This window comes from Heloderma suspectum, chromosome 4, assembly GCF_057233095.1.
Source record: "Heloderma suspectum isolate Gila_16-S chromosome 4, 16-S_ref, whole genome shotgun sequence".
Lineage (NCBI taxonomy): Eukaryota > Metazoa > Chordata > Lepidosauria > Squamata > Helodermatidae > Heloderma > Heloderma suspectum.
The window spans coordinates 133,367,493-133,390,713 of NC_139461.1; the positions used below are offsets into that span (position 1 = coordinate 133,367,493).

General features: G+C 43.8%; 1 protein-coding gene across 2 annotated transcripts in view; it reads left to right on the forward strand.

The window, feature by feature from the left end:
- Positions 1 to 23,221, forward strand: part of DNAH5 (dynein axonemal heavy chain 5) — a 208,031-nt gene that overhangs the window by 86,702 nt on the left and 98,108 nt on the right. For both annotated transcript variants that reach the window (XM_084848148.1, XM_084848149.1), the window contains exons 33-39: positions 5,115 to 5,327; positions 7,757 to 7,981; positions 10,505 to 10,677; positions 12,772 to 12,950; positions 15,006 to 15,193; positions 18,990 to 19,184; positions 21,813 to 21,947. In XM_084848148.1, the coding sequence (XP_084704274.1) occupies positions 5,115 to 5,327; positions 7,757 to 7,981; positions 10,505 to 10,677; positions 12,772 to 12,950; positions 15,006 to 15,193; positions 18,990 to 19,184; positions 21,813 to 21,947 (1,308 nt within the window). The remainder of the gene's footprint in view (positions 1 to 5,114; positions 5,328 to 7,756; positions 7,982 to 10,504; positions 10,678 to 12,771; positions 12,951 to 15,005; positions 15,194 to 18,989; positions 19,185 to 21,812; positions 21,948 to 23,221) is intronic.

The following is a 23,221-nucleotide window of genomic DNA, read 5'->3' on the forward strand; positions in this document are numbered from 1 at the left end:
ATAAAAGGAACCTGGTGGTTGGAGTCTACTACCAGCCACCCACTCAAGGAGAAGACGAGGATGAAACTTTTCAAAAGCAAATAGCCAGTGTTTCAAGGAAGCATGATGTAGTAGTCATGGGGGACTTCAATTTCCCCAATATTTGTTGGGAGGCAAATTCTGCAAAACATGGCCCCTCCAGGAAATTCCTGACTTGTGTGTCGGATAACTTCCTCCTACAGAAACTAGAGGAAGGAACTAGAGAATTGGCTATCCTTGACTTGATCCTAACCAACAGAGATGACTCAGTGGATAAAGTAGCAGTTACAGGAACTCTGGGGGAAAGCGACCATGTTGCACTTGAGTTCTTGGTTCTAAGGGAAGCAAAAGCCGAGTGTAGTCAAACGCGTACCCTGAATTTTAGGAAAGCTGATTTTAATAAACTCAGAACAATGATCAGTAAGGTCCCATGGCAAGCGACTCTAAGGAGAAAAGCAGTCCAAGATGGGTGGGAGCTAGGGATGTACGAAAGTCACTTACCTGGTCCCGCAGCTTGCTTTGCGGTGGGGGGGAGGCGCTTCGGTTCTCCCCCTGAAGTTCAGGCCGGGGGGGGAGGCGCCCCGCCTCGCCCGGCCGAAATTCAGGCTGGGGAGAAGCGCCCCGTCTCCCTGGCCGTGAAATACAAAAGTGAATGTTAAAAAAAACACAACCACACACGTGATAGGCTACGTAACGATTTACGTAGCCTATCACGGCTAGATTTCCAAAGTCAGCCATGATAGGCTACGTAAATTGTTACGTAGCCTATCACGGGTGACTTTGAAGAAAGAAAAAAAAAGCGTGTACGCAAATGGTGGTGCCCATGGGTGCCGCCATTTGTGTTCCTTATTTGGGCCAGGGTAGTCTACGTAAAGACTTACGTAGACTATGGCGAAAATAAGGGCAACGCTGCGTTGCCCTTATTTTCGCTGTAGTCTACGTAAATCTTTACGTAGACTACCCTGGCCCAAATAAGGAACACAAATGGCGGCACCCATGGGCACCACCATTTGCGTACACACTTTTTTTTTTTCAAAGTCACCCGTGATAGGCTACGTAACAATTTACGTAGCCTATCACGGCTGACTTTGGAAATCTAGCTGTGATAGGCTACGTAAATCGTTACGTAGCCTATCACGTGTGTGGTTTTTTTTTTTTAACATTCACTTTGTAATGGTGGCGGCGGCGGCCGGTTGGAAGACCGGCCACCGCCCCCGCCGAAACGCCACCGAAACGCCGCCGGGACCCACCGCTGAGAGGGACATTCGAGGGAGGTAAGTCCCATCCCGGGGGGGGGCGGAGAATTTCACCGCCAATTTCGGGGGACCGAATGCGTTGGCATTCGGCCTCCCCGAGATTCGTGGAGAAATTCTCCGCCATCCCTAGTGGGAGCTTTTAAAAAAGGAAATTCTCAAGGCACAATCACAAACAATTCCAACAAGAAGAAAAGGTGGAAGACAACAGAAGAAGCCAATGTGGCTTCACAAAAAGCTTAGAGATGACCTGAAAACAAAAAAGGACACATATAGGAGGTGGAAAGAGGGCCAAGCAACAAAGGAAGAGTACAGGCAGGTAGCACAGAATTGCAGGGATGGTGTCAGGAAGGCTAAAGCTGAGAATGAGCTGAGGTTAGTGAGAGATGCTAAAAGCAACCAAAAGGCTTTCTTCAGCTCTGTGCATAGTAAAAGACAGAGGAAAGAAATGGTGGTTCAGCTATTAAATAAGGATGGCAAAATGATAACAGAGGACAAAGAAAAGGCAGAGGTGCTCAATTCCTACTTTGGCTCAGTCTTCTCCCAAAAGAGGGTCTATGATCCCCCTGCAAAGGCGAAGTACAGGCTGAAGGGGCAGGATTGCAGCTTGAGATCGATAGGCATATGGTCAAGGAACACCTAATTATTTGAATGAGTTCAAATCTCCAGGGCCAGATGAACTGCATCCTAGAGTAATAAAGGAACTGGCAGAAGAACTCTCAGAACCACTGTCTATTGTCTTTGAGAAATCATGGCGGACAGGTGAAGTGCCAGATGACTGGAGGAGGGCTAATGTTGTCCCTATCTTCAAAAAGGGCAAAAAGGAGGAACCTGGGAACTACAGACCAGTCAGTCTGACATCAGTCCCTGGGAAAATTCTGGAGCAGATCCATCAAGCAATCCATCTGTAAGCACCTTGAAAACAATGCAGTGATGACTCGAAGCCAACATGGATTTGTCAAGAACAAATCCTGCCAGATGAATCTGATCTCATTTTTTGATCAAGTAACCCCCCTTGTGGACTGTGGGAATGCTGTAGACATCATATACCTCGACTTCAGCAAAGCTTTTGACAAAGTGCCCCATGATATTTTGATGAGCAAACTAGCTCAAAGTGGGCTAGATGAGACAACAATCTGGTGGATCCACAGTTGGTTACAGAATCGGACTCCAAGAGTGCTTATCAATGGGATCTTCTCAAACTGGGGAGAAGTAACGAGCGGGGTACCGCAGGGCTCAGTGCTGGGCCCAGTGCTCTTCAACATTTTTATTAATGACTTGGAGGAGGAGGTGCATGGAATGCTGATCACATTTGCAGATGACACAAAATTGGGCAGGATAGCTAATACTTTGGAAGACAGAAACAAAATTCAAAGTGATCTGGATAGACTGGAGCGCTGGGCAGAAAACAACAGTATGACATTTAATAGGGATAAATGCCAAGTTCTGCACCTAGGAAAAAGAAACCAAATGCACAGTTACAAGATGCGGGATACGTGGCTCAACAACACTATAGGCAAGAAGGATCTTGGTTTTGTTGTAGATCACAAGCTGAATATGAGCCAACAATGTGATGTGGCTGCAAAAAGGCAAATGCTATTTGGGGCTGCATTAACAGAAGCATAGCTTCCAAATCCCGGGAAATACTAGTTCCCCTCTACTCAGCACTGGTTAGGCCTCATCTGGAGTACTGTGTCCAGTTCTGGGCGCCACACTTTTAAGAATGATGCAGACAAACTGGAGAGGGTTCAGAGGAGGGCAACAAAGATGATCAGGGGACTGGAAACAAAGCCCTATGAAGAGAGATTGAAAGAACTGGGCATGTTTAGCCTTGAGAAGAGAAGGCTGAGGGGAGATAGGATAGCGCTCTTCAAGTCCTTGAAAAGTTGTCATAAAGAGGAAGGGCAGGATCTCTTCTCGATCATCCCAGAGTGCAGGACATGGAATAATGGGCTCTAGTTACAGGAAGCCAGATTCCAGTGAACATCAGGAAAAACGTCCTGACTGTTAGAGCAATACGACAATGGAACCAATACCTAGGGAGGTGGTGGGCTCTCCCACACTGGAGACATTCAAGACGAGGCTGGACAGCCATCTGTCAGGGATGTTCTGACTTGGATTCCTGCATTGAGCAGGGGGTTGGACTCAGTGGCCTTGTAGGCCCCTTCCAACCCTACTATTCTATGATTCTATGATCCCTGTAATTCTTCAAACACTGGTCTGATTTGGAAATTAAGATACTAAAAACTTGTAAACATCAAAAGCTAGTTCAAGTAGAAAGGGATGCTTGGTCTGAAGCTCTGGGCAAGAGTACTGCACAGCTGCAAGGGGACAAGTGAAAAAGCTACTCTGCTGGGTTCACACAACACAGTAACCCTCCATGGGTTATTGTGTTGTCTGAATGCAGCTCATTTTTCGCAGTGTGGCTTGTTAACCATACAGTGTGGTTTAGTATTCTCAAATAAGTCACCTTGAGAACCCATGGCTTGTTGCTGGGTTGTTCAGCGTGGTTAACAAGCCACACTGCATCGTTATTGAGCAACCCTGAGGAAAATGCACTGTGTTCAGACAACGTGATAAGCCACCCTGTGGAAAAAGCGTTGCGTTCAGACCACAAGATAACCCACCCTGTGAAAATGTGCTGCGTTCAGATAACACGATAACCCACCCTGTGGAAAGTGTGCTGCATTCAGACAACATGATAACCCACCCTGTGGAAAGTGTGCTGCATTCAGAGAACACGATAACCCACGGCTCAGCAACAACCCACACTGGGTGGGTTAGCATGTTGTGTTTGCTTTGTGTCCAAAGTTGTTGTGAAGATGGAACAACTAAGTAGGTAGTCTTGGTACACCTAAGGTGTTATGTTGGGAGGTAGGATGCAGCCTAAGGGGATAGGGAAAATGAGGGAAATAATGGGGCTAGTTTACAGTATGAAAGCTGGAAGACTCAGTCCACACCCATATCCCTTTTGTTATTGCCTGCATGCTCAGAGTGGGCAGGTGAACAGACAGTGACAGAAAAGAGGAGCAGCAGTGCTATGAATCTCCAAAAGTTGGCCCCTATTGGGGCATGGGTGTTAGCAAGTGCTTGATGATTCTGACCCCCAAGAATCGTAGAATTAGAAGGCACCTTGGAGGTCACCTAGTGAATGCAGGATCTACGATGCTGGGCCTTCCCACACATTGCTATGATCTGTGTGCTAATTTTGTTGCATAGATTTGTACACCACGAGAGCACACTAACATCACAGTGTCTGCAGAGGTGCCACAGCTTTGTAGTGGAACACATGCTTTGCATACAGAAAGGCCCAGGTTAAATCTCTGATATCTTCAGCTGGAAGGGTTTTGGATACTGGGAAAGAGAGCTGCTGCCTGCCAGAGTGAACAATACTGAGCTAGAAGGACTAATGATCAGACTCTGTATAGGGGCCAACCTAGACATGATGTGGGAAGGATATCCTCGATTGGGGGGTGGGGGTTGTGCATATGAAATAATTAGCAGCTTCCATTCAGTTGCTTTGAATATCAGAGAAGCAGTGTTGGGAAATAATTAGCAGTGCTAATTAATAATGAAAAATGAGTAGTGCTGGGAAATAATTAGCAGCTTCCATGCAGTTGGTTTGAACATCAGTTGAATAACACCTTTGCAAGGGGGTTGGTTTGAACCCCCTTGCAAAGCTGTTATTCATCTCCACAGGGAGAGTCGGCATATGGGAAGTCTTCCTGTGGTTGTCCCCAAATTAAATTTAGAGCTCAGTCTGGAGGAAGGGAAATCCTATTAGAAGAACCTGAGGAATATGAAGGCTGAATGCAAAATTGTCATGCTATGTATGGCTTACAGGTTTATGATCGGATCCTTTCCATTTCCTCACGAGAGGGTGAGACAATTGAGCTGGAAAAGCCTGTAATGGCAGAAGGGAACGTGGAGGTTTGGCTCAACTCCCTCTTGAAGGAGTCCCAGGCCTCGCTGCATCTTGTGATTCGACAAGCGGCTGCAAGTATTCAGGAAGCAGACTTCCAGCTGATCGAATTTCTTTCTTCTTACCCTGCCCAGGCAAGTTTCTTCTTTTTTAAAAAAAGGGAGGAGATGATGGTTGAAATTTTTCAAATGTTGTGTTTGATACAAAAAGCAGTTTGTATTACTGGATATACAACTACATTTGCCAGTATCTTTCCAGTGTCCATTCCAGTGGCTACTCAGGAACATTCTCCATTAAGTTCATTAGGGCTACACAACCAGTAGATATTGAACTGGGGAACTGTAGCTTTTTTAAAGGTCTTAGGTCAGCTTTTAGGTTCTTGGGAAATAACAATTCATACATTGGTATCTGCCAATGTATAGGGGCATTATGGTTTTTTTAAACCATGAGTGGGGAAACTGATCCATTTGGAGCAATAGTGTGTGTGTAAAGGAGAGGTTTAACCTTTCCCTTCCCCGCTGAATTCCTGAAAACAATTGCCCTCCCGCACTGCAAATAGCAATAAATAAGAGTTCTTATTGTTGCTAATGGGATCTTTTTTTCCTATTGCTGTTTGCGACACGGGGAGGAACCCACATTTTCAGGATCATGGCAGGAGTGGGAAAGGTTAACCTTCCCTGCGTAGGGTGGTCCAAATCTAGATCTCCTGCTGCAAAGTTGTTTTTAATCAAAAATAATACCTGATTGATGTCAGATGTATTCCTTGCAGCAACAGCACTTGTAGTTAGGCAGAAAGAAAGAAAGAAAGAAAGAAAAGAAAGAAAGAAAGAAAGAACGAAAGAACCCCTTTGGTTGTTATTATCTCGAGTGGCTTTCCGTCAAATCACCAGATCTCAGCTGGCATACGGATGATTGATCCCTTGTTCATATAGTTTTCTGAGTTAAACTATTTTCTAATAGTTTTTCTTATATTTTAAGAAAAAATCAAGCTATCCTTTTGTTTCCAGAATTTAACTTGCCTCATCTGAGGCTGAGCTTTCTTTTACCCTGCTGGTGCTTTTCTCCCTGTACTCCCATCCAAGGCGTTTGTAGCAGTGTGGCTGTGTTGGGCTGCCAGTACACTGGCTGCAGTGCATTATTTCTGGCCTGGTCATGTTCACATCTGGCTGAGGTGCTCATAATGCAGTGCAGCTGCTAAACCAGGCACCACCTTGCACTCCTCGGATCCTTTGACATGATCATTTAGGGCTGGTGCAGATATAATAATCATGGATAAGGAATTGGAAACAGGGTGCAGGCTCACATGTTTTTTCTCCACAGCTCCTCCCTTGTTGAACAAGAATACTCCCTAGCCTCTTCCCATCTGCCTTTGCCATGCTTGAGGCTTATGTCTACACTGACTTCAACTGTATGTAGTGCAAACCAGGGTTCACTGTTAATTAGGCTTTGAGAAACTAGCTTTAAACAATGATTAACAACAAACCCTGTGAGCTAATTTTGAGTCTCCAATGATGGTTAAGGCTGGGCAGAGGAGAGGCCTGGAGCAGAAGAATGCGATCCTGCAGCTGACTCTCAATCCCTTAAACATGGATATTTAAGGGCCCATAGATGAGACACAGTATTTTATTTATTTGTGTCAGAAGCATCACGATTAAATAACATACTATAACACATAACGTTTAAAATATAAAATGTAGGAGTTAAAATATGTAGAAATTAGACAAATCTTGCCCCCAAACTAGCAACATTAATTGCGCTCTGTCGCGCTGTCATAAGGTCCTCATGTGTACATTGGTCAGGGCACAAAGGGCAAGTATACGTATGTGTTGTTGTCTGCAAGTCTCCGCAGTCGCATACGGCAGAGATCTCCGGATAGCCCCATTTATTCAAAGTGTCTCTAGATCTTGTTGCGCCCGTGCGCGGTCTGTTCAATGATTTCCAAACTTCCCAGCTTTCATTGGAACCGGGTGCCGGCTCCTCTGCTGGTTCCCTCCAGTGTTGATTCTTTGTAGCTTTCCATAGGTCCATTCTACTTTTGAATTCATCAAAGTCTTCTGTCAATCTGAGGAAGCTTTTCCTGTATTTTAATCTCTGAGGAGCTGGTTGTAGGCCGTAAAGAGGGTGTTGTTTGGATATTGAGGATTTAAGCCACTCTTTGTATGCTGCTGCTTCTCTACGAACAGCAGGCGGGGCAATGCCAGCTATATGGTAGATCTTATCTAGAGAAGTAGGTTTTAGACATCTGGTAATGATTCCACTAGTTTCATTCAAAGCAACGTCAACTTGCCCAGCATGTCCTGATTTGTACCAAACTGGGCAGGCATATTCGCCAGCCGAGTGGCAAAGGGCTAATGCTGTAGTCTCAAGAACCCTTGGTTTAGCGCCCCAAGTAGTGCTCGTTAATTTCCTAATGATGTTATTTCTTCCGCTGACCTTCAGTTTAGTGTTGATGCAATGCTGTTTATATGTTAAGGCCCTATCCAAAGTAACCCCTGGTTGGATAAGCAAAAAGGGATTTTGGAAAGCTTGACTACTTGAATACTGCATTTTTTTTCCTCTTCAGGTTGGCTTGCTGGGAATTCAGATGATCTGGACACGAGATGCTGAAGAAGCTTTGAAAAATGCAAAATACGACAAGAAAATAATGCAGAAAACAAATCAGTTTTTCTTGGACCTCTTAAACACTCTGATAGACATGACTACGAAGGATCTGAGTCCTGTGGAGCGCATTAAATACGAGACACTAATCACAATTCATGTGCACCAAAGGGACATATTTGATGACCTGGTAAAATGACTTTTTATTTGTTGTAAATAATCACCAAAGAAAGGCAGGTGTGTGTTTAATAGGGTGGGTGGTTTGAATATGTTCATTCCATATAACCACCTTGGGCCAAAAATCTCCCTTAGGCTGTCTTGGCCGACCAGTCCTGGTAATGTTTTTATCTTGGCTCTGTATTTGCTTCAATTTGCCCCAGGAATATTGTCTTCGTATTCAAAGCTTTGCTGTCTCTTATCAGACCTGCCTCTTGTTACGCTTAGTAACAGCTACCCATATAACCCTGTTCTCAGCAAGAGACAATAATTTCAAGGTTTTTTCTACACAATGAGCCCTCTATGTCCCTTTTCTCTCTCCCTACCCTCACTGCCTAGAGATTGTAAAGGAGGACAGGGGTGCTGCAGCTTTAATATTCATTTATTTCATTGTAATATCGCCTAATAGCCAAAGCTGTCTGAGTGGTTCACAAAATTAAAAAAATAATAGCTGTGTATAGAACAGGGGATTTTGAGTGGGAGCAGTCCATACGGGAATAAGAAAATGACACATGTTGAAACACCTCTGTTTAAAACATAGTTTAAAACTATGGGCCATATATGGCCCTCTTGGGATTCCACTCTGGCCGTCTGGAGTTCCCCAGAAGGCCATACCCCCCTTCCTCTGGCCCCCACCCCTTCCCCTTGACAACCAGTCATTTTGTGGTTTCCTGTTCTTTGTGCAGTTTTTCCCCCATTCTTAAAAGTTGAACTGCCTCCCCTAAGGCTTAGTTACTGGCAGTAAGCGCTATAAGCTACAATATGCTGGTGTTTTTTTCCACTACCCCTTTTGCCTTTGGCCCCGCTCACCACTGAAATACAGCCCCCGAGAGCTTATCTGAAAAGGAATTTGGCCTTTTGGCTGAAAAAGGTTCAACACTCCTGGTTTAAAAATACAAGATCTCTGACTATGTCTGCATCTAGTCAGCAGAACTGCCTATCTTACTGTCAACTATCATCCTTTGAATGACTTGGTAAAATGACAGTAATTCTAGAGAAGGCTAAAATGGGACATGGTGAAATTAGTATTTGGGTAAATGGGATCAAAGTGCAAGAGCTGGTTTTGGAGAATTATCCTCCCTATCAACATGTAAAACCAGTGTTTTAAGCGTTGTGAGCCAGTGTGGTGCAGTGGTTAGAGAGTCAGACTGGGGCTTGGGAGACCTAGGTTCAAATTCCCAGCCAGCCATGAAGTTCGCTGAGTGACTTTCAACTGGTCACTATCTCTCAGCCTAACTTATCTCATGGGGTTGTTGTGAGGATAAAAGGGGGTGAGGCAGTAATGTACACTGCCCTGAGCTCCTTGGAGGAAAGGCAGGAGATTGTCTATAATGGTAAATTTTAAACTTCTGCATTCCCTGAGGCCATTTTCCAGACAGTAGTTTGAGGGCTATAAGTATATAGTATTTGCACCTGACTCCTCCCCCAAACGACACTAAAAGCGGACCAAGGCTGCAGTCCTCTGGAGATAGACATCAGCCTCTGAACCCAAAGGCTGATGCATATCCTATGCAGGGCAGATGGAGCACGGAGGGAACTGCTCCTCTGTGCTCCAGCCTCCCTGAGTTTGTGGCTAGACACATGTTTTCGGCTGTTTTGGGGGGGGAGGGGGAGGAAAGGGGCCCGGAGACCCGATAGGAAGCTGTCTAAAGAGGCTTCTGTGGTCCCCTCCCTGCCCCTGGGACTGCCCCCTTTTTGCCCTGTCTGCACTCCATTTATGGGCACAGAAATGGCAGCAGCGTGGAAAAAACCACACCGGCTACGAGGGGGTAGGGAGCGCTGTTTCTGGAAACCGAGATTGGACAACCTCGGTTTCCAGAATCTGAAAAATCTGATGGCCATCTAGAGGACTAAATTATGATAAAATATTTTTTCTATGTTGGTCTTTTGAAGACCTGATAGAATTCCTTTAGGGTGCAATCGTATGCATGTTTAGACAGAAAAGAGTCCTACAACTCCCAGCATCCCCCAGCCACCATGGCTGGCTGGGGCATACTGGGAGTTATAGGAGTTTTTTTTCAATCTAAACATGCATAGGATTGCACCCTCAGGAGCTTAAGGTTGGCCTGTGGGCCCCTATCTGGCCATCTCTGACTTAAAACAGTACATCTTGCTGTTAATGGTGTCCTGTATGCAGATCATGTCAGCTCCATAATATTTCTCCATCTGTTTAGCCGTGTCTCATAATTACAGGGTTGTTGTCTTTTGCCACTGTTCATGGACACCTGATTTGAATGTATAGTTCTTTTCAATAACATTTGCAGAGTTGAAGGCAGAAGAATATTTGCTCTTATGTTTTCACATTTTGAAAACCAATCAGTGTTATTAGCATAAGAGGTATTTACTGACCCTCCCATTCCACAGTACCCAAACAACAAAGGTTTTTGGGTGTCCAGATTGGTCTGTGGATTTAAAAGTACCTGCTTCCCAATGGTGAACTGTATACCCATTCAGCCGTTTATATAGCTCTTGATATAGCCTGATCTCTTGTCCCCAGTGCCGCATGCACATCAAGAGTCCTACAGATTTTGAGTGGCTGAAGCAATGCAGATTTTATTTCAGTGAAGATGCAGACAAGATGATGATTAACATCACTGACGTGGCCTTCATATATCAGAATGAATTTTTGGGCTGTACAGACAGGCTTGTTATCACACCTCTCACAGACAGGTGAGAAATACGTATGTCATTAAACCTGCTTGAAGGATTATAATAGTCTGTATGCTAATGTCTACTAATTTGGGAGCCTTACGGTGCAGTCCTACAACTCCCAGCATTCCCCAGCCAGCCCTTATTCTGTCTTGCTTAATGGAGTATTAACTTCAGGGTTTGCAAGGTTTGGAAATCAAGGCAGAAAAGAGATTTTAGGGAACTTCTAGCGCATTCACATTAATCTTCCGCACAAGTTAAGGACACCCTCTGGAATTCGAATGTACGGTCGCTGCCCTCAGCATCGTTTCTAGGGATTCAGTGAACTCTGAAACAGGGAAGAGTGGGTTTGGACAGCATAATCCAGATGTTCACCTGCTGGACCCATTTCAGACTGAACATCAGGCCATCTAGGGTTAATATGATGCATAGTGGCCTCTGTCCATGCTGCAGTATTTCTTTAATGCAACTTACTGGAGACGAAGGGGCACATCAAGGACTGAAGCCCCTGGGTTGTGGGTTGTGGCATTGATGTCATGGTGCTGTGCAACAGGGCCCAGGTGCTCAATTCACTATGGACCCTGGATCAGTTGCTCAGCGGATGTCCTGAAAATTAACCTGGTACTTTGTATTCATACTAGAACAGAATGGGTGCCTCTGCCAATCACTATTATTTTTCTAGTGCTTGACTAGAATAATTTAAAAATGAACCTCAGCTACTGAAACATTTATTTTATTCGTTAACTTTGTTCCCTGAATTTCCACCAAATAGTGCCCAAGGCAGCTAGCCGTAACCTATAATGTAAAAATCGAAACAGGAAGGTAAAGCGTCGATACTGTGCCTTCTTTACTATGCAAAGCTGGTTCTTCAGGGGTTGGCACTTCTCTGACAGATGGGGCTGCTTTGTTCTATATGTTAGTTTCTGACTATCATGAATGTTTCTCCAACACCCAGTAAGAGAGGATACTATCTAACTTCTTTCTGTTTTACACTAGCTTCTTCATTTCTTAACTACCATGCCTAGGAATGCTTTCCTCATGCCATAGGTTTCTTGCTTTGTGTTACATGTAACTAACTTTTAAGGCTGCCATTTGGGCATTTTGCCCCCCTGTGAGAGCAGTTAGGTGGTGACCACATGTGAGAGGCCTTCTCTGCAGTGGCCCCACACCTCTCGAATAAGTTGCCATCAGTGGTTCACCATGTTCCATCATTGCAGGCTTTTAAGAAGGCCTTGAAAATCTATATAAAGGTTTGTGGCCTACAGAGGCAAGGAAAAAGGTCAGGTTTAGAGGCCTGAAGGGGTTTTTTTTGGTGGTGGTGGGGAAACCTGAAAGGAGTAGTTTCCTTCCTTGGCTAAGTTTCAGTTTCATTTCCCCAGTTAAGTTTCATTTCTTCAGTTAGAAACAGTACTTTCGGTTTTGAAGGAGGAGGGTATATAAAGAGAGTGAGAGAGCCAGTAAGAGCAGAGTCAGGAGACCAGAGCCTGAAAAGGGAACAAGAAGCAGCAGCCTAGAGGAGTCTAAGTACAGCTAGGATAAAAGAACTTGCATTTTGCAACTTTTATTTTCTTTTAAGGCCTTTTGTATCACTCAGCTCTATTGTGTAAGTACCTTTAGTTGTAATTTGCTTGCTTTAAATTTACCAGTAAACTGTTGTGATTAAACCCCAGGTGCCTGGTATGTCAGTCACCCCACATCTACAGCCTAAACCCCATGTTATTGGAAATGGGAAGGTAAAAGAAGGAAGGTGGGACTCTTAAGGAGGCAAGAGATTCTTAAGGAGTTGCTCAAGGGGTCCAGGTCAATGGTGGAACCTTGACAACATATTGTTTTAATCTGCCCTTCTGATATGGTTGCTGTTGCTGTTGTCTTTGTTGCTGGTTTTATTGCTGGTTTTGTTGTTGGTTTTTATTGCTGATTTTATTGTGTTCTTACTATTTTATTGTGTTTTATCGCTTTTAATATTGTATCGGTGTTATGTGTTTTACTGTTGTGCGCTGCCTTGGGAGGGCTTCTGCCCTGAAAGGCAGCCAGGAAATGTTTTTAATTAATTAATTAATTAAAGAATACACATATACTTGAGAACATATGGTGATTAATTTCCTTTGCTTGTAGGTGTTACATTACCTTAGCTCAGGCCTTAGGTATGAGCATGGGGGGAGCACCGGCGGGCCCGGCAGGAACGGGGAAAACTGAAACAACGAAAGACATGGGAAGGTGCCTTGGAAAATACGTTGTGGTCTTCAATTGTTCTGACCAGATGGATTTTCGAGGACTGGGGAGAATCTTTAAAGGTGGGGATGTCTTCTGCTCTGGAAATGGTGACCACTTTGTAAAATCTAGTGTTCTGTTCCAAGTAGGGATGTACCGAATATGTGTTAACAGTTAGTTTGGGTGTGAAAATGAGAGATTTAAAATAGACATTTTTCAAAACTTAAATCATTTAATTTCATTGCTTAATCTTTGTGATGTGCTTTATTCGGTTAAGGTGCAATCCTGTCCAGCCTCCGAACTTGGAGGCTGCTGAGTATCCAATGCAGGGCAGGAGGAAAGCGGTGGCTCTGTGCTCCAGCTTCCCTGCATTTCTGCTAGTTGGGTGATTTCGCCTGTCTAGCAGCGAGGGGGAGGAAAAGAGGCTGTCTAGCGCCCGTCGAGGGGGAGGAAAAGAGGCTGGAGCAGCCACAGGAAATACCATAATGCAGCCACCCCAGTCTCCTCCCCTCCCTTCCCCTGGGAACATCTCCTTTTCCCTGTCTCTACGCTCTGTTTTCTGAGTGCGGAGAGGTAGATGGCATGGTTCTTTCCACGCCACCTTTGAGAGGGATAGGGAGGGTGTGTGGAGTGCGAACTATCGAAACCGAACTATCCTATGCCCTCACCCCATGCTGTCTGGTGGACTCTCTACTTGTATTTTTGTTTATATTATATTTTAACACATTTTATATATGCCACCCAGAGAACTTTGGCTATGGCGTGGCATAGAAATACTATGAATAAATACATAAATATATGGGCATGTAGAGAAAATTTCCAAACCCAGCTTCTGTTGACATTTTTAAGACTCCTCCACCCCTTCTGCATGGTTTTCTCAGTTGGTGTCTCACAATATTTCTCTTGCCAAACTGCATGCATTTCAAAATGAACTTTCATTAACATGAAAATCATCAGTCCTGTGAGTTTGTGGTTGTGGCTAATAATATGATCCTATTCTCAAATGTGTGCAATATCTTTGATTTGAATCAGTTCTGGGTTAATTATTGCTAATGGTCACGTTATATAGCAACATGGTTTGTTATAAACAGTAAGACTAAGTAGTGAGTGAAAATGTAGATGGCTCATTGTACCCTAGAGCTGGGTCCTTCCTAGTTCTGAAATCTACCCAATGTGACAACAACCCACCTGCTCCTCCCCAGCTAACTTACACAACATTACCAGTTGTTTTCCGGGCCAAATTCAAGGTGTTGGTTTTGACCTTTAAAACCCTATATGGTTCCAGCCCAGCCTATCTTAAGGAGCGCCTCCAGCAACACCAGACAGGCCGCTCAACAAGATCAGCCTCGGATGGCCTTCTCTCTGTCCCATCAGCCAGGACAGCTAGACTGGTGGGGACGAGAGAGAGGGCCTTTTCTGTGGTGGCCCCCACTCTGTGGAACTCCCTCCCTAGTGAACTCCGCCATGCCCCCTCTTTAATAAGCTTCCACCGCGCATTAAAAACGTGGTTGTTCAGGCAGGCATTTGGGGTGGGTTAGGGTATTTTTAGAAAATGATGTTTTTACTGTAGAATTTTATTATTTTAAACTGTTTTATTATATACGTGTACATTGCCCAGAGTGGCTGGGTGACCAGCCAGATGGGCAATTAATAAATTTAATAAACAAACAAACAAACATCAAGACAACCAGGGTGGTGTAATGGTTGGAGTGTTGGATTAGGACTGGGGAGACTCAGGTTCGAGTCCCCACTCAGCCATCAAGCTCACTGGGTGACTTTGGGCCAGTCACTGACTCTCAGCCTAACCTACCTCACAGAGTTGTTGTGAGGATAAAATGGAGAGGAGGAGGATCATGTATACTGCCTTGACCTCCTTGGAGGAAAGGCGGAATATGAATGTAACAAATAAATAAATCACCCAAGGCTCCAAAGTTCATTTTGTCTGATGGAATCAGAAGCATATCTTAAGCATCTGGAGTTGAGCCTTTTGAGACTGCCTTCATTAGACTTGCTTCAAGGTAACTTTTGTTAATCCTTGAAAGCACTGTGGGTTGCGTGGTCTTTGTCATCTAACCATGTAAGAAGAGCACAGCGTTTGCTCCTTTTTCACGGCAGCTTTTTTCCCCCTTTGATTTAAGGTCTTGCTCAGTCTGGGTCTTGGGGCTGCTTTGACGAGTTTAACCGCATTGATTTGCCAGTGTTATCTGTTGCTGCTCAGCAAATTGCAGTAGTTCTGACATGTAAGAAGGAGCGCAAGAAGAACTTCATTTTTACGGATGGTGATAATGTGGAAATGAATCCTGAATTTGGGCTTTTTTTGACAATGGTAAGCACCTGCAGCCTCGGTGGTTTAATTCATGAAATGTATGTCAGAAGCAAAGCTTGCCTGGGAATTCCACCCCAATCAAGAGTCCCACTCTGTCCAGAACACCCTTCCCCAACCTGGTGATCTCCAGATGCTTGACTATAACTCCCATTGTACCTGATCATTGCCCATGCTGGCTGGGGCTGATGGGAGTTGGAGTCCAAAACACCTGAAGGGCACCAATTCCCTGAATTGGGAAGGCTGCTCTAGAATGGTGTTGGGAAAACCATTCTGTACTTCCTTGTTTGTACAGTCCTCTACAGCCATATTGCAGGCACAGAAAGCATTCCGAGCATGTATATGAGATGAAAAAAGAGCTGCTGGCACACTTTCCAGGGACCAACATTTGATTGGTTCAAATTGAACATTGGTTGCCTGTTAGACAATGTTCAGTTGTTTTTTGCAGTACCATCTTGGAGTCAGAAATGGTGATGCTTCATTCTTTCTATTTAGGCCACGAACAATGTATCAATAAAAATAACTAGATGCAGAGGATCCACTATTTGAGTACTGAAAGGAAGACTATGCCACCTCTCCTTTTCATTGTAAATTGGATTGTTCAGGGTTGGATCCAAAGATATCCTTCCACTCATGGAAAGGCCATGTCAGGGTGGACACTGAGCCCATAGAATCCCAGAGTAGTTCTGATTCTGAGGAAGAGGAGTTGCTCCTGGGAGAGGAGCACGCTCCTCTTTCCCAGGGCCAAGAGCTGACGGAGATTCTTCCCACCAGCATTCCTAGCTTAGATAGCAGTCCGGGGAGTGACAGAGCGCGGGAAGCAGACTTGATGGACGCGCGACACCGACGCAGAGAGCGGCACCAAATGGAGGGCGCAGAAAGGAGGCGTAGTGCCCGGTTGGCGCGCAAACAACGGCTGCACCCAGAGGATCCAAGGGAAAAGGGGAGGGACTCTCCCTAGTCCTTAAGTTCAGGGGTCTGCCAGTAATTCCCTTTCAAACGGGGACCAACTGTTCCAACGTAGGGCATAGGTACTCTGCTGCTCATATCTAGTTGCTAACAGTAGAGTTGTTAAGTTGTAAAAGAGGAATAAAGCTTTGAAAAGAATCCATTTGTCTGTGTCTGGACTTAGCTACTGGATTAGACTGAGAGAGGCCTCCAAGGAGCCCTTGACAGGCCATTTCTAACTTAGTGGAAGAGTATTGTGTAAGAAAAGTGACCCCCCCAATCCAGAGGTGTTTCTCTGTTTGCACAAGTTCTAGTGTAAGACTTTGCACAAGTTCTTTCTTAATACCTTTTTATGGCAAACTGGTTTATATGCTACTGCCTTTATTTTCCTAATGTGTTTCTTCCACTGGAATGCAACCTAGTGTACCTTGTGGCGCTGCATTGTGAGAAGTGTACCGCTAGTTGTTGCACAAGGGTTCATGCAACAGCACTAATGCCTGCAGTGGTGGAAGCATGTGGGGGCCCATGAGCTGAAGGAAGGATGAGAACTGAAATCCATCTCTATGCAAACAGGCCACCGCTTTCTTGGCTACTGCTGACATTAGTTGGCATTGGTAGGGCAGGGACCAAGTCATCTGGCAGATGTACGAAAATTTTGTTTCAGTTTGCAAATCATCCAAACTTGCCTTGTTTGCAACCACAAATGTGAACACAAACACGAGTGCATTAAAAAAAAAAAATCCACACATTCCCGAACTTGCGATCATACTTAAAAAATGCATATTTTTTGAAAAATGCATTTGAAACGTGCATTAAAATGCACTTTTATCCTTTAGTCAATGGAGAAAAATGCACATTTTTGACAAATGTGCACAGAGATGCACACTTTTCCTGTGCAAAATGCGCACTTTCCCCATTTGAACGAACTGAAAAACAGGTCGCAAACACAAATGGGAGCGACCTGAACCAGGCTTCGAAGTCAAGTTTGGAGAATTTTGACAAGCTTGAACATTCCTGGTTCTCCCATCCCTAGCTAGCCCCTGAGTCCTGTCAACCAAAGCCTCTTAAAGGGGGGGGGTGCTCCCGAGGGTGCTGGGGACTTGACCTCACATGCCTCTTGACTATGGCCTTTGCCTGATAACCAAGTGCCCATCCAGTTGTGACCAATGTAGTTTGAAAGCAAAATGGCAGCAAAGGTTGATCCAAAAAATGTTTGCTATATATAAGGAAGGCAACCCCCCCCCCCAACTCCCAAGTGCAGAATTGGGAGCCAGGTAACATCCCCTCCCGGTCCCATTAAGCAGCAACCAACAAAAATCCGTAGTGAGATTGTTTCCCTCCTGAGTGCACTTTCAATCAAGAGGGAAGACAAAGCCTGGCCTCCTTTAAGATGCCTTTATGTAATGTAGGGACAGACCACAGGGAAGAGGCACTGCAGTCTTCCCCAGGTCTGCCCTACTCCTACCCTGGTCCACGTTAGGCTCCTTTACCAAGCAGGTGGGACAACCTGTAGGAACACTGCCCTGGCCAGTGGGCCTGAAAGCTGGGAGGCCAAAGTCACACTCTTTCTCCCCTTCCCGTGCTCCACCTGCACTGAGCACAAAGGTGCTCCTGCCAAAAGGTGGGTAGCCTGGCTTCCTCTTCTGCTCATGGTCGTTTGGATGGAAGCCTGTAATATATATGTGCTTATGAAATATAAGTGTCATTTTGGGACATTTATTTCTATTCGAGAATAAGATAGAGCTCCTTTGCTCAGCCTTTCCAGCTCACATAGCATAATGCTGTAAAGGCAGATAGATTTTCTATAAACTATTTTTAAATCTATTTTTATTTTATTTTTTTATAAATGAAATAAACACTACCAACAACATAATCAGAATCTTCAGTTTCCAACATTACAGTATTCTGGGGGGGGGGGAAAGGGGGAGGATAGCAAAGGAAGGAGAAAAAAAAGGATTATATTAAACTTCAGTAAGAACAAATCAAATATCCAAATATAAATCCAATTGCAAATTATACCTATACAGCACTCTTCCAAACATTGCAAGTATTATTAAATCTTCAATCCGCTACACCACAAACGGTGAACTTTATCTTTCAGTATCATAACCTCAGTCTTATAGCAAAGGAATGGGAGCAAAGAATCCATTTCCATTGGCCATATATTACCATTCAGTTAATGTGTATTAATAAACATTAATTAGGGCCGTGGTGGCTTAGTGGTTAAGACGCTGAACTGCAGACCAGAAGGTCGGCAGGACAGCAGTTCGAGACCCGAGTGCCGCGTGACGGAGTGAGCTCCCATCTTCAGTCCCAGCTCCTGCCAACCTAGCAGTTCGAAAGCAAGAAATTGCAAGTAGATAAATAGGTACCGCTTTGGCGGGAAAGGTAACAACATTCCGTGCACCTTGGTGTTCAGTCATGCCGGCCACATGACCACGGAAGCGTCTTCGGACAGCGCTGGCTCTTCGGCTTAGAAATGGAGATGAGCACCACACCCTAGAGTCGGACACACGACTGGTTGGGGACACCTTTACCTTTTTACCTTTTTAATAAACATTAAAGGTTTAGCCAACAAGAAATAGTAATAATAATAATAATCCCGATCTCCTATAAACTATTGAAAAGAGGCATATTCTTATGTAGGGAATGTGTGGAGAAGAGATTGGGAGTTTTAGGATCATTTCCTGAGAGAGATGAGGTTATTGGATGTCAGTTTACAAATACACATGCCAGCCCTGCATGTAAAATGGAACTTGTGAAGGGAATTCTGGGAAATGTCCCTGGCTGTTAAGCAAATGCTGAGACTGTTGTGAGCAGGCATCCAACTGATAAGTGTCCGTTCAATCAGAACCCCGGGTATGCTGGCCGTCAAGAGCTTCCTGAAAACCTGAAGATCAACTTCCGCTCAGTGGCAATGATGGTTCCTGATCGGCAGATCATCATCCGTGTCAAACTGGCTAGCTGTGGCTTCATTGATAACATTGTGCTTGCAAGGAAGTTCTTTACCCTGTACAAACTCTGTGAAGAGCAATTATCCAAGCAGGTAAGGGTGGTTATATTTTATGAGAGAGTTTGTTCTATCAATAAGCTGAAGAACCAGTAGCCTTCCTAAACACTGGAGGCAGCACTGTAGGTGTTTATGTTTAATGTTGGTAGTATTTCAGCATCTCTTTTGGGTTATCTTGATGTACAAGGAGTAGCACATTACAGAATTTTGAAATGTTTAGTCTGACTGGAATGTATTTTTTTATTTATTTATTAAATTTATTAATCGCCCATCTGACTGGTCACCCAGCCACTCTGGGCGATATACAACCCACCATAAAACAATTTAAAACAATAAAATTTTACCATAATTTTTTTTTTTTAAATACCCTAACCCACCCCAAATGCCTGCCTGAACAACCACGTTTTTAATGCACGACGGAAGCTCATTAAAGAGGGGGCATGACGGAGTTCCCTAAGGAGGGAGTTACACAGAGTGGGGGCCACCACAGAGAAGGCCCTCTCCCTCGTCCCCACCAGTCTAGCTGTCCTGGCTGATGGGACAGAGAGAAGGCCATCCGAGAACATGTACCAGTGTTCTGGTAGGATTTTAAATAAAATGGAGAGGAAGAGGATTAAACACACAGCCTTGGGCTCTTTGGAGGAAAGGCGGGATATAAATGTAATAAATAAATAAGTAAAAGACATGCTTTCTCAGAAGGGGGAAAATATTCCTTGGAGATTTCGTTTTAAATGTGGTCTTTATGCAGGCGTGAACCAGGGCAAAGCAGAGAATGAAAGAAGGGAGAAGGACTGTATTTCCCTGGAATATTTATGTAAATCCTTGAATTTTTTGATGTTGCACAAAGGAATAATAAATGTGCCTTTTTGTTAGGAAGTGTTTTTTTTTTTTAAATAAAAATACTTTGTGCTGGAGTGCTGGTGTATGCCTTCAGAAAAAAAGGTTCATAATAAAACATTAAAAACAATGATTTTGTTTTGGGGAAGCAGTGTCTTTTTAGAAGATTTATTTATTTATTTATTTATTTATTTATTTATTTATTATTGTTTTAATTTTTACTCCTGCTGGATCACTGGTGCATTTCATCAGGCGTCAAAACAAAACAAAGACAAATGTTTTACTAGAAAAAAAAGCAGCTCTGTTTTCAAATTTCTGCTCAGTCATTAAGCTCACAGATGATCACAAGCCTGTCATTATGTCTGCCAAGTGTACCTTATAGGTTTGTTGTGAAAAAAGAATGAGGTAGCACCATAACCTGTGTTTCACGGAGGAAGTACATAAAATAATTATTACAACTAGGGCATAAAGTGGTCTTTTGAGGCCTTTGTGCATTTTTCTGCCTGTTCACAGCCCTAATCTTCTGATGCTTTGGTGCCATATGTAGACCCAGTTTTTCCTTCACTATATACTTCTAGTGGATCACGGATCATGTAGGGAATGTGATGATGTCATCGTATCCTGCAGCCAATCAGATGTGATGATGTAACTGAGGACAAATGAAGCCCATTGTTTAGTGTATCAAAAAGAAATGTAAATTCTTCTTCAGTGGGAAGCATTTTATGATGGGCTGAAATATGATTTTTTTGCCTTCAAACATATGTCAGCCATATCCTTTGTATTCCTTCTTGGTGGTGATTTCTCAGTCAGACCTTAGAACAAAGTGGTCCTACACTTCTCCTGAAGTTCTATCAAAAATGCCTTGCAACTTAGGCAGCAATCCTGTACACACTTACCAGGGAAGAAGTCCTTTTGAATTCAGTAAGACTTTCTTCTAAGCTGATGGGTATTGGATTGCACTGGCAATGTGTTAGTGGTACTTTTCATTAGAATGCAGATGATATCAACCTTACTGGGTATAATTCCTTTTAAAAATACTGCATAGTTGCTAAGCTGTATGCTTAAGTATAATACCTTTTCCAGATAGAAGAGATGAGCCATAGCATTGGTCAAACATCGACATCATAGACAGCTGAACTTTTGTTTTGGCAGGAGAACACAGACGATTCCATTTCCCATCTTGGAAAATTTTCAACAAAAACAGTATTAAAGTCTTGGATGGGTGACAGACAAGAGTTTTTCAGCTGGTAACACAGAACCACTGTTTGACAGGGAATGAACATTTATTTTTATATGTCCCTGTATTGTCTTGGATGAAAATAATTTCTCAGGTTTTTGTAGTACTTCATCATTAAGAGAGGCCAGTATAAATGCTAGGTTTCCTGGTGAGGGCAGAATTAGACACAATAAAGAACTCAGGGCTGCCACTTAGATGGCAACCACATTTCAAAGTCCTCCTTCTCTCCATTGTAACATACAGTATTGGAAGCGCAGGACATGTTTTTCCATGCCTGCTCCACATATTGCTGCTTCTGGAGCTGGGAAATACATGTCATATCACACATTTCCATGACTACACATTATAGGCAAGAGGGGTTGCCATTTTTAATGGTAGCCCCACGTTCTTCATCCTGTTTGGTTCTACCCTAAGAGAGGTGTACTTTTTGGGTCCAATTTCTGTTGGCATTGAAATGTGCAAGCCATTGAATATCATAGAACTCTGAAACAAGGCTCGTTCTTCAAAATATTAGAATGAGTTTTTCCATCATTGATGCAAACTTGTACCAGTCTTGGTGGCTTATCTAAAACCCTTTGACCTGTCCCTAGGTACATTATGATTTTGGACTAAGGAATATATTGTCAGTATTGCGGACCTTGGGAGCAGCCAAAAGATCAAATCCTGATGACACGGAATCCACGATAGTAATGCGTGTTTTGAGAGACATGAATCTTTCTAAGCTGGTAAGCATGAAATTGACATATCTGCATACTAAAACATCACTGGGGACCCTTTTCTGGGTGCCCTTACCCTCAACGATGGTAGGTGACAATGGGGTTCGGCATCATGCTGCCCATCTGGATTCTGATGGGGCTGTCCTGGGCTGGCCCAGATAGCTGCAAGGTATATCAGGAGTGGGCACTGGCAATATGTGGGCTAACCCGGAAGTCAGATGTGGCTGTTGGAGAAATGCAGGCTGGTGAGGGAAAGTGGCTAGCCAGTCAGCCAGAAATCTTGAAGCCCCAGCTAGAGAAACAGCAGTGGAAGGAAGGAGGAGGAGAGAGCAAGTGTAGGTGAATAGGGGGAGAACTAGAGTGAGAGCTGGAGATAGAGGAAATTGGCAGTAAAAGAGACTGGATAGGAGAAAGAGAAAGGGAGGACTGGAGACAGCAGATACAGAGAAGAAAAGGGGCAGAGAGAGTAGGAAGAGAGGAAGAACAAAAGCTGGAGGACAACAAGATATCCAAGCTGCCTGTAGGAAGAGAAGGAAGTTCTTAAATCATCTGTTGGAGCTATGGGCTTGGCTATGGGCACAGGGTTACCTTGAGAGAAACCTTGGAGAAACACAAGCACAAAGCCCTGGACAAGGACCCCCAGACACGGGTACTATAAGGATTACTTGAATAAGGGAATCTTTGTGAGCTTGCTTGGGGCGCAGAAGGAGAAGACCTCTCCACTAAAAAAAAAACAAGGAAAGACTATGCACTGTGACAAATTTCCCTTTGCTTAGGGATTCTCTGAGATAGACCAGAAATAACTGATCACACTTGATTTCCCCAGAGCAAAGTGTCATCTAGGATTTGCTGGTCCTATCCTGGTTTTTCAGGAACTGGTTTTTCCTGAACTAGTCTTGGAGACCAAACTTGTCTTTCCTTCTTTTACTTCAAAATATCAAATAACATTTACACGATAACAAGATATGGCATGAGAGCATAGAAGATAAACAAAAACAAAAAGTGGCAGTTGTAACAAAGAAAACACATTTTTATAAGTTCTAAGAATTGTTTCAGGAGCATGCCTTACTTAAAAAAGCGGAAAATGTCTTACCTATGTGACATTTCTGAGCTGTCAGAAAAGGAGAAGTCAAGATGAGGACAGGTGTTGTCATCCTGAGATCTCTCAGCTCGGTCCTAGTATTTATATACTGATGAGCTGGTACATGATGCTTAACAAAGAAAGGAATTTAATTCAGCAGTCTAACAATAAACTATTATTTTTACCAAAAATCTTAGCTATG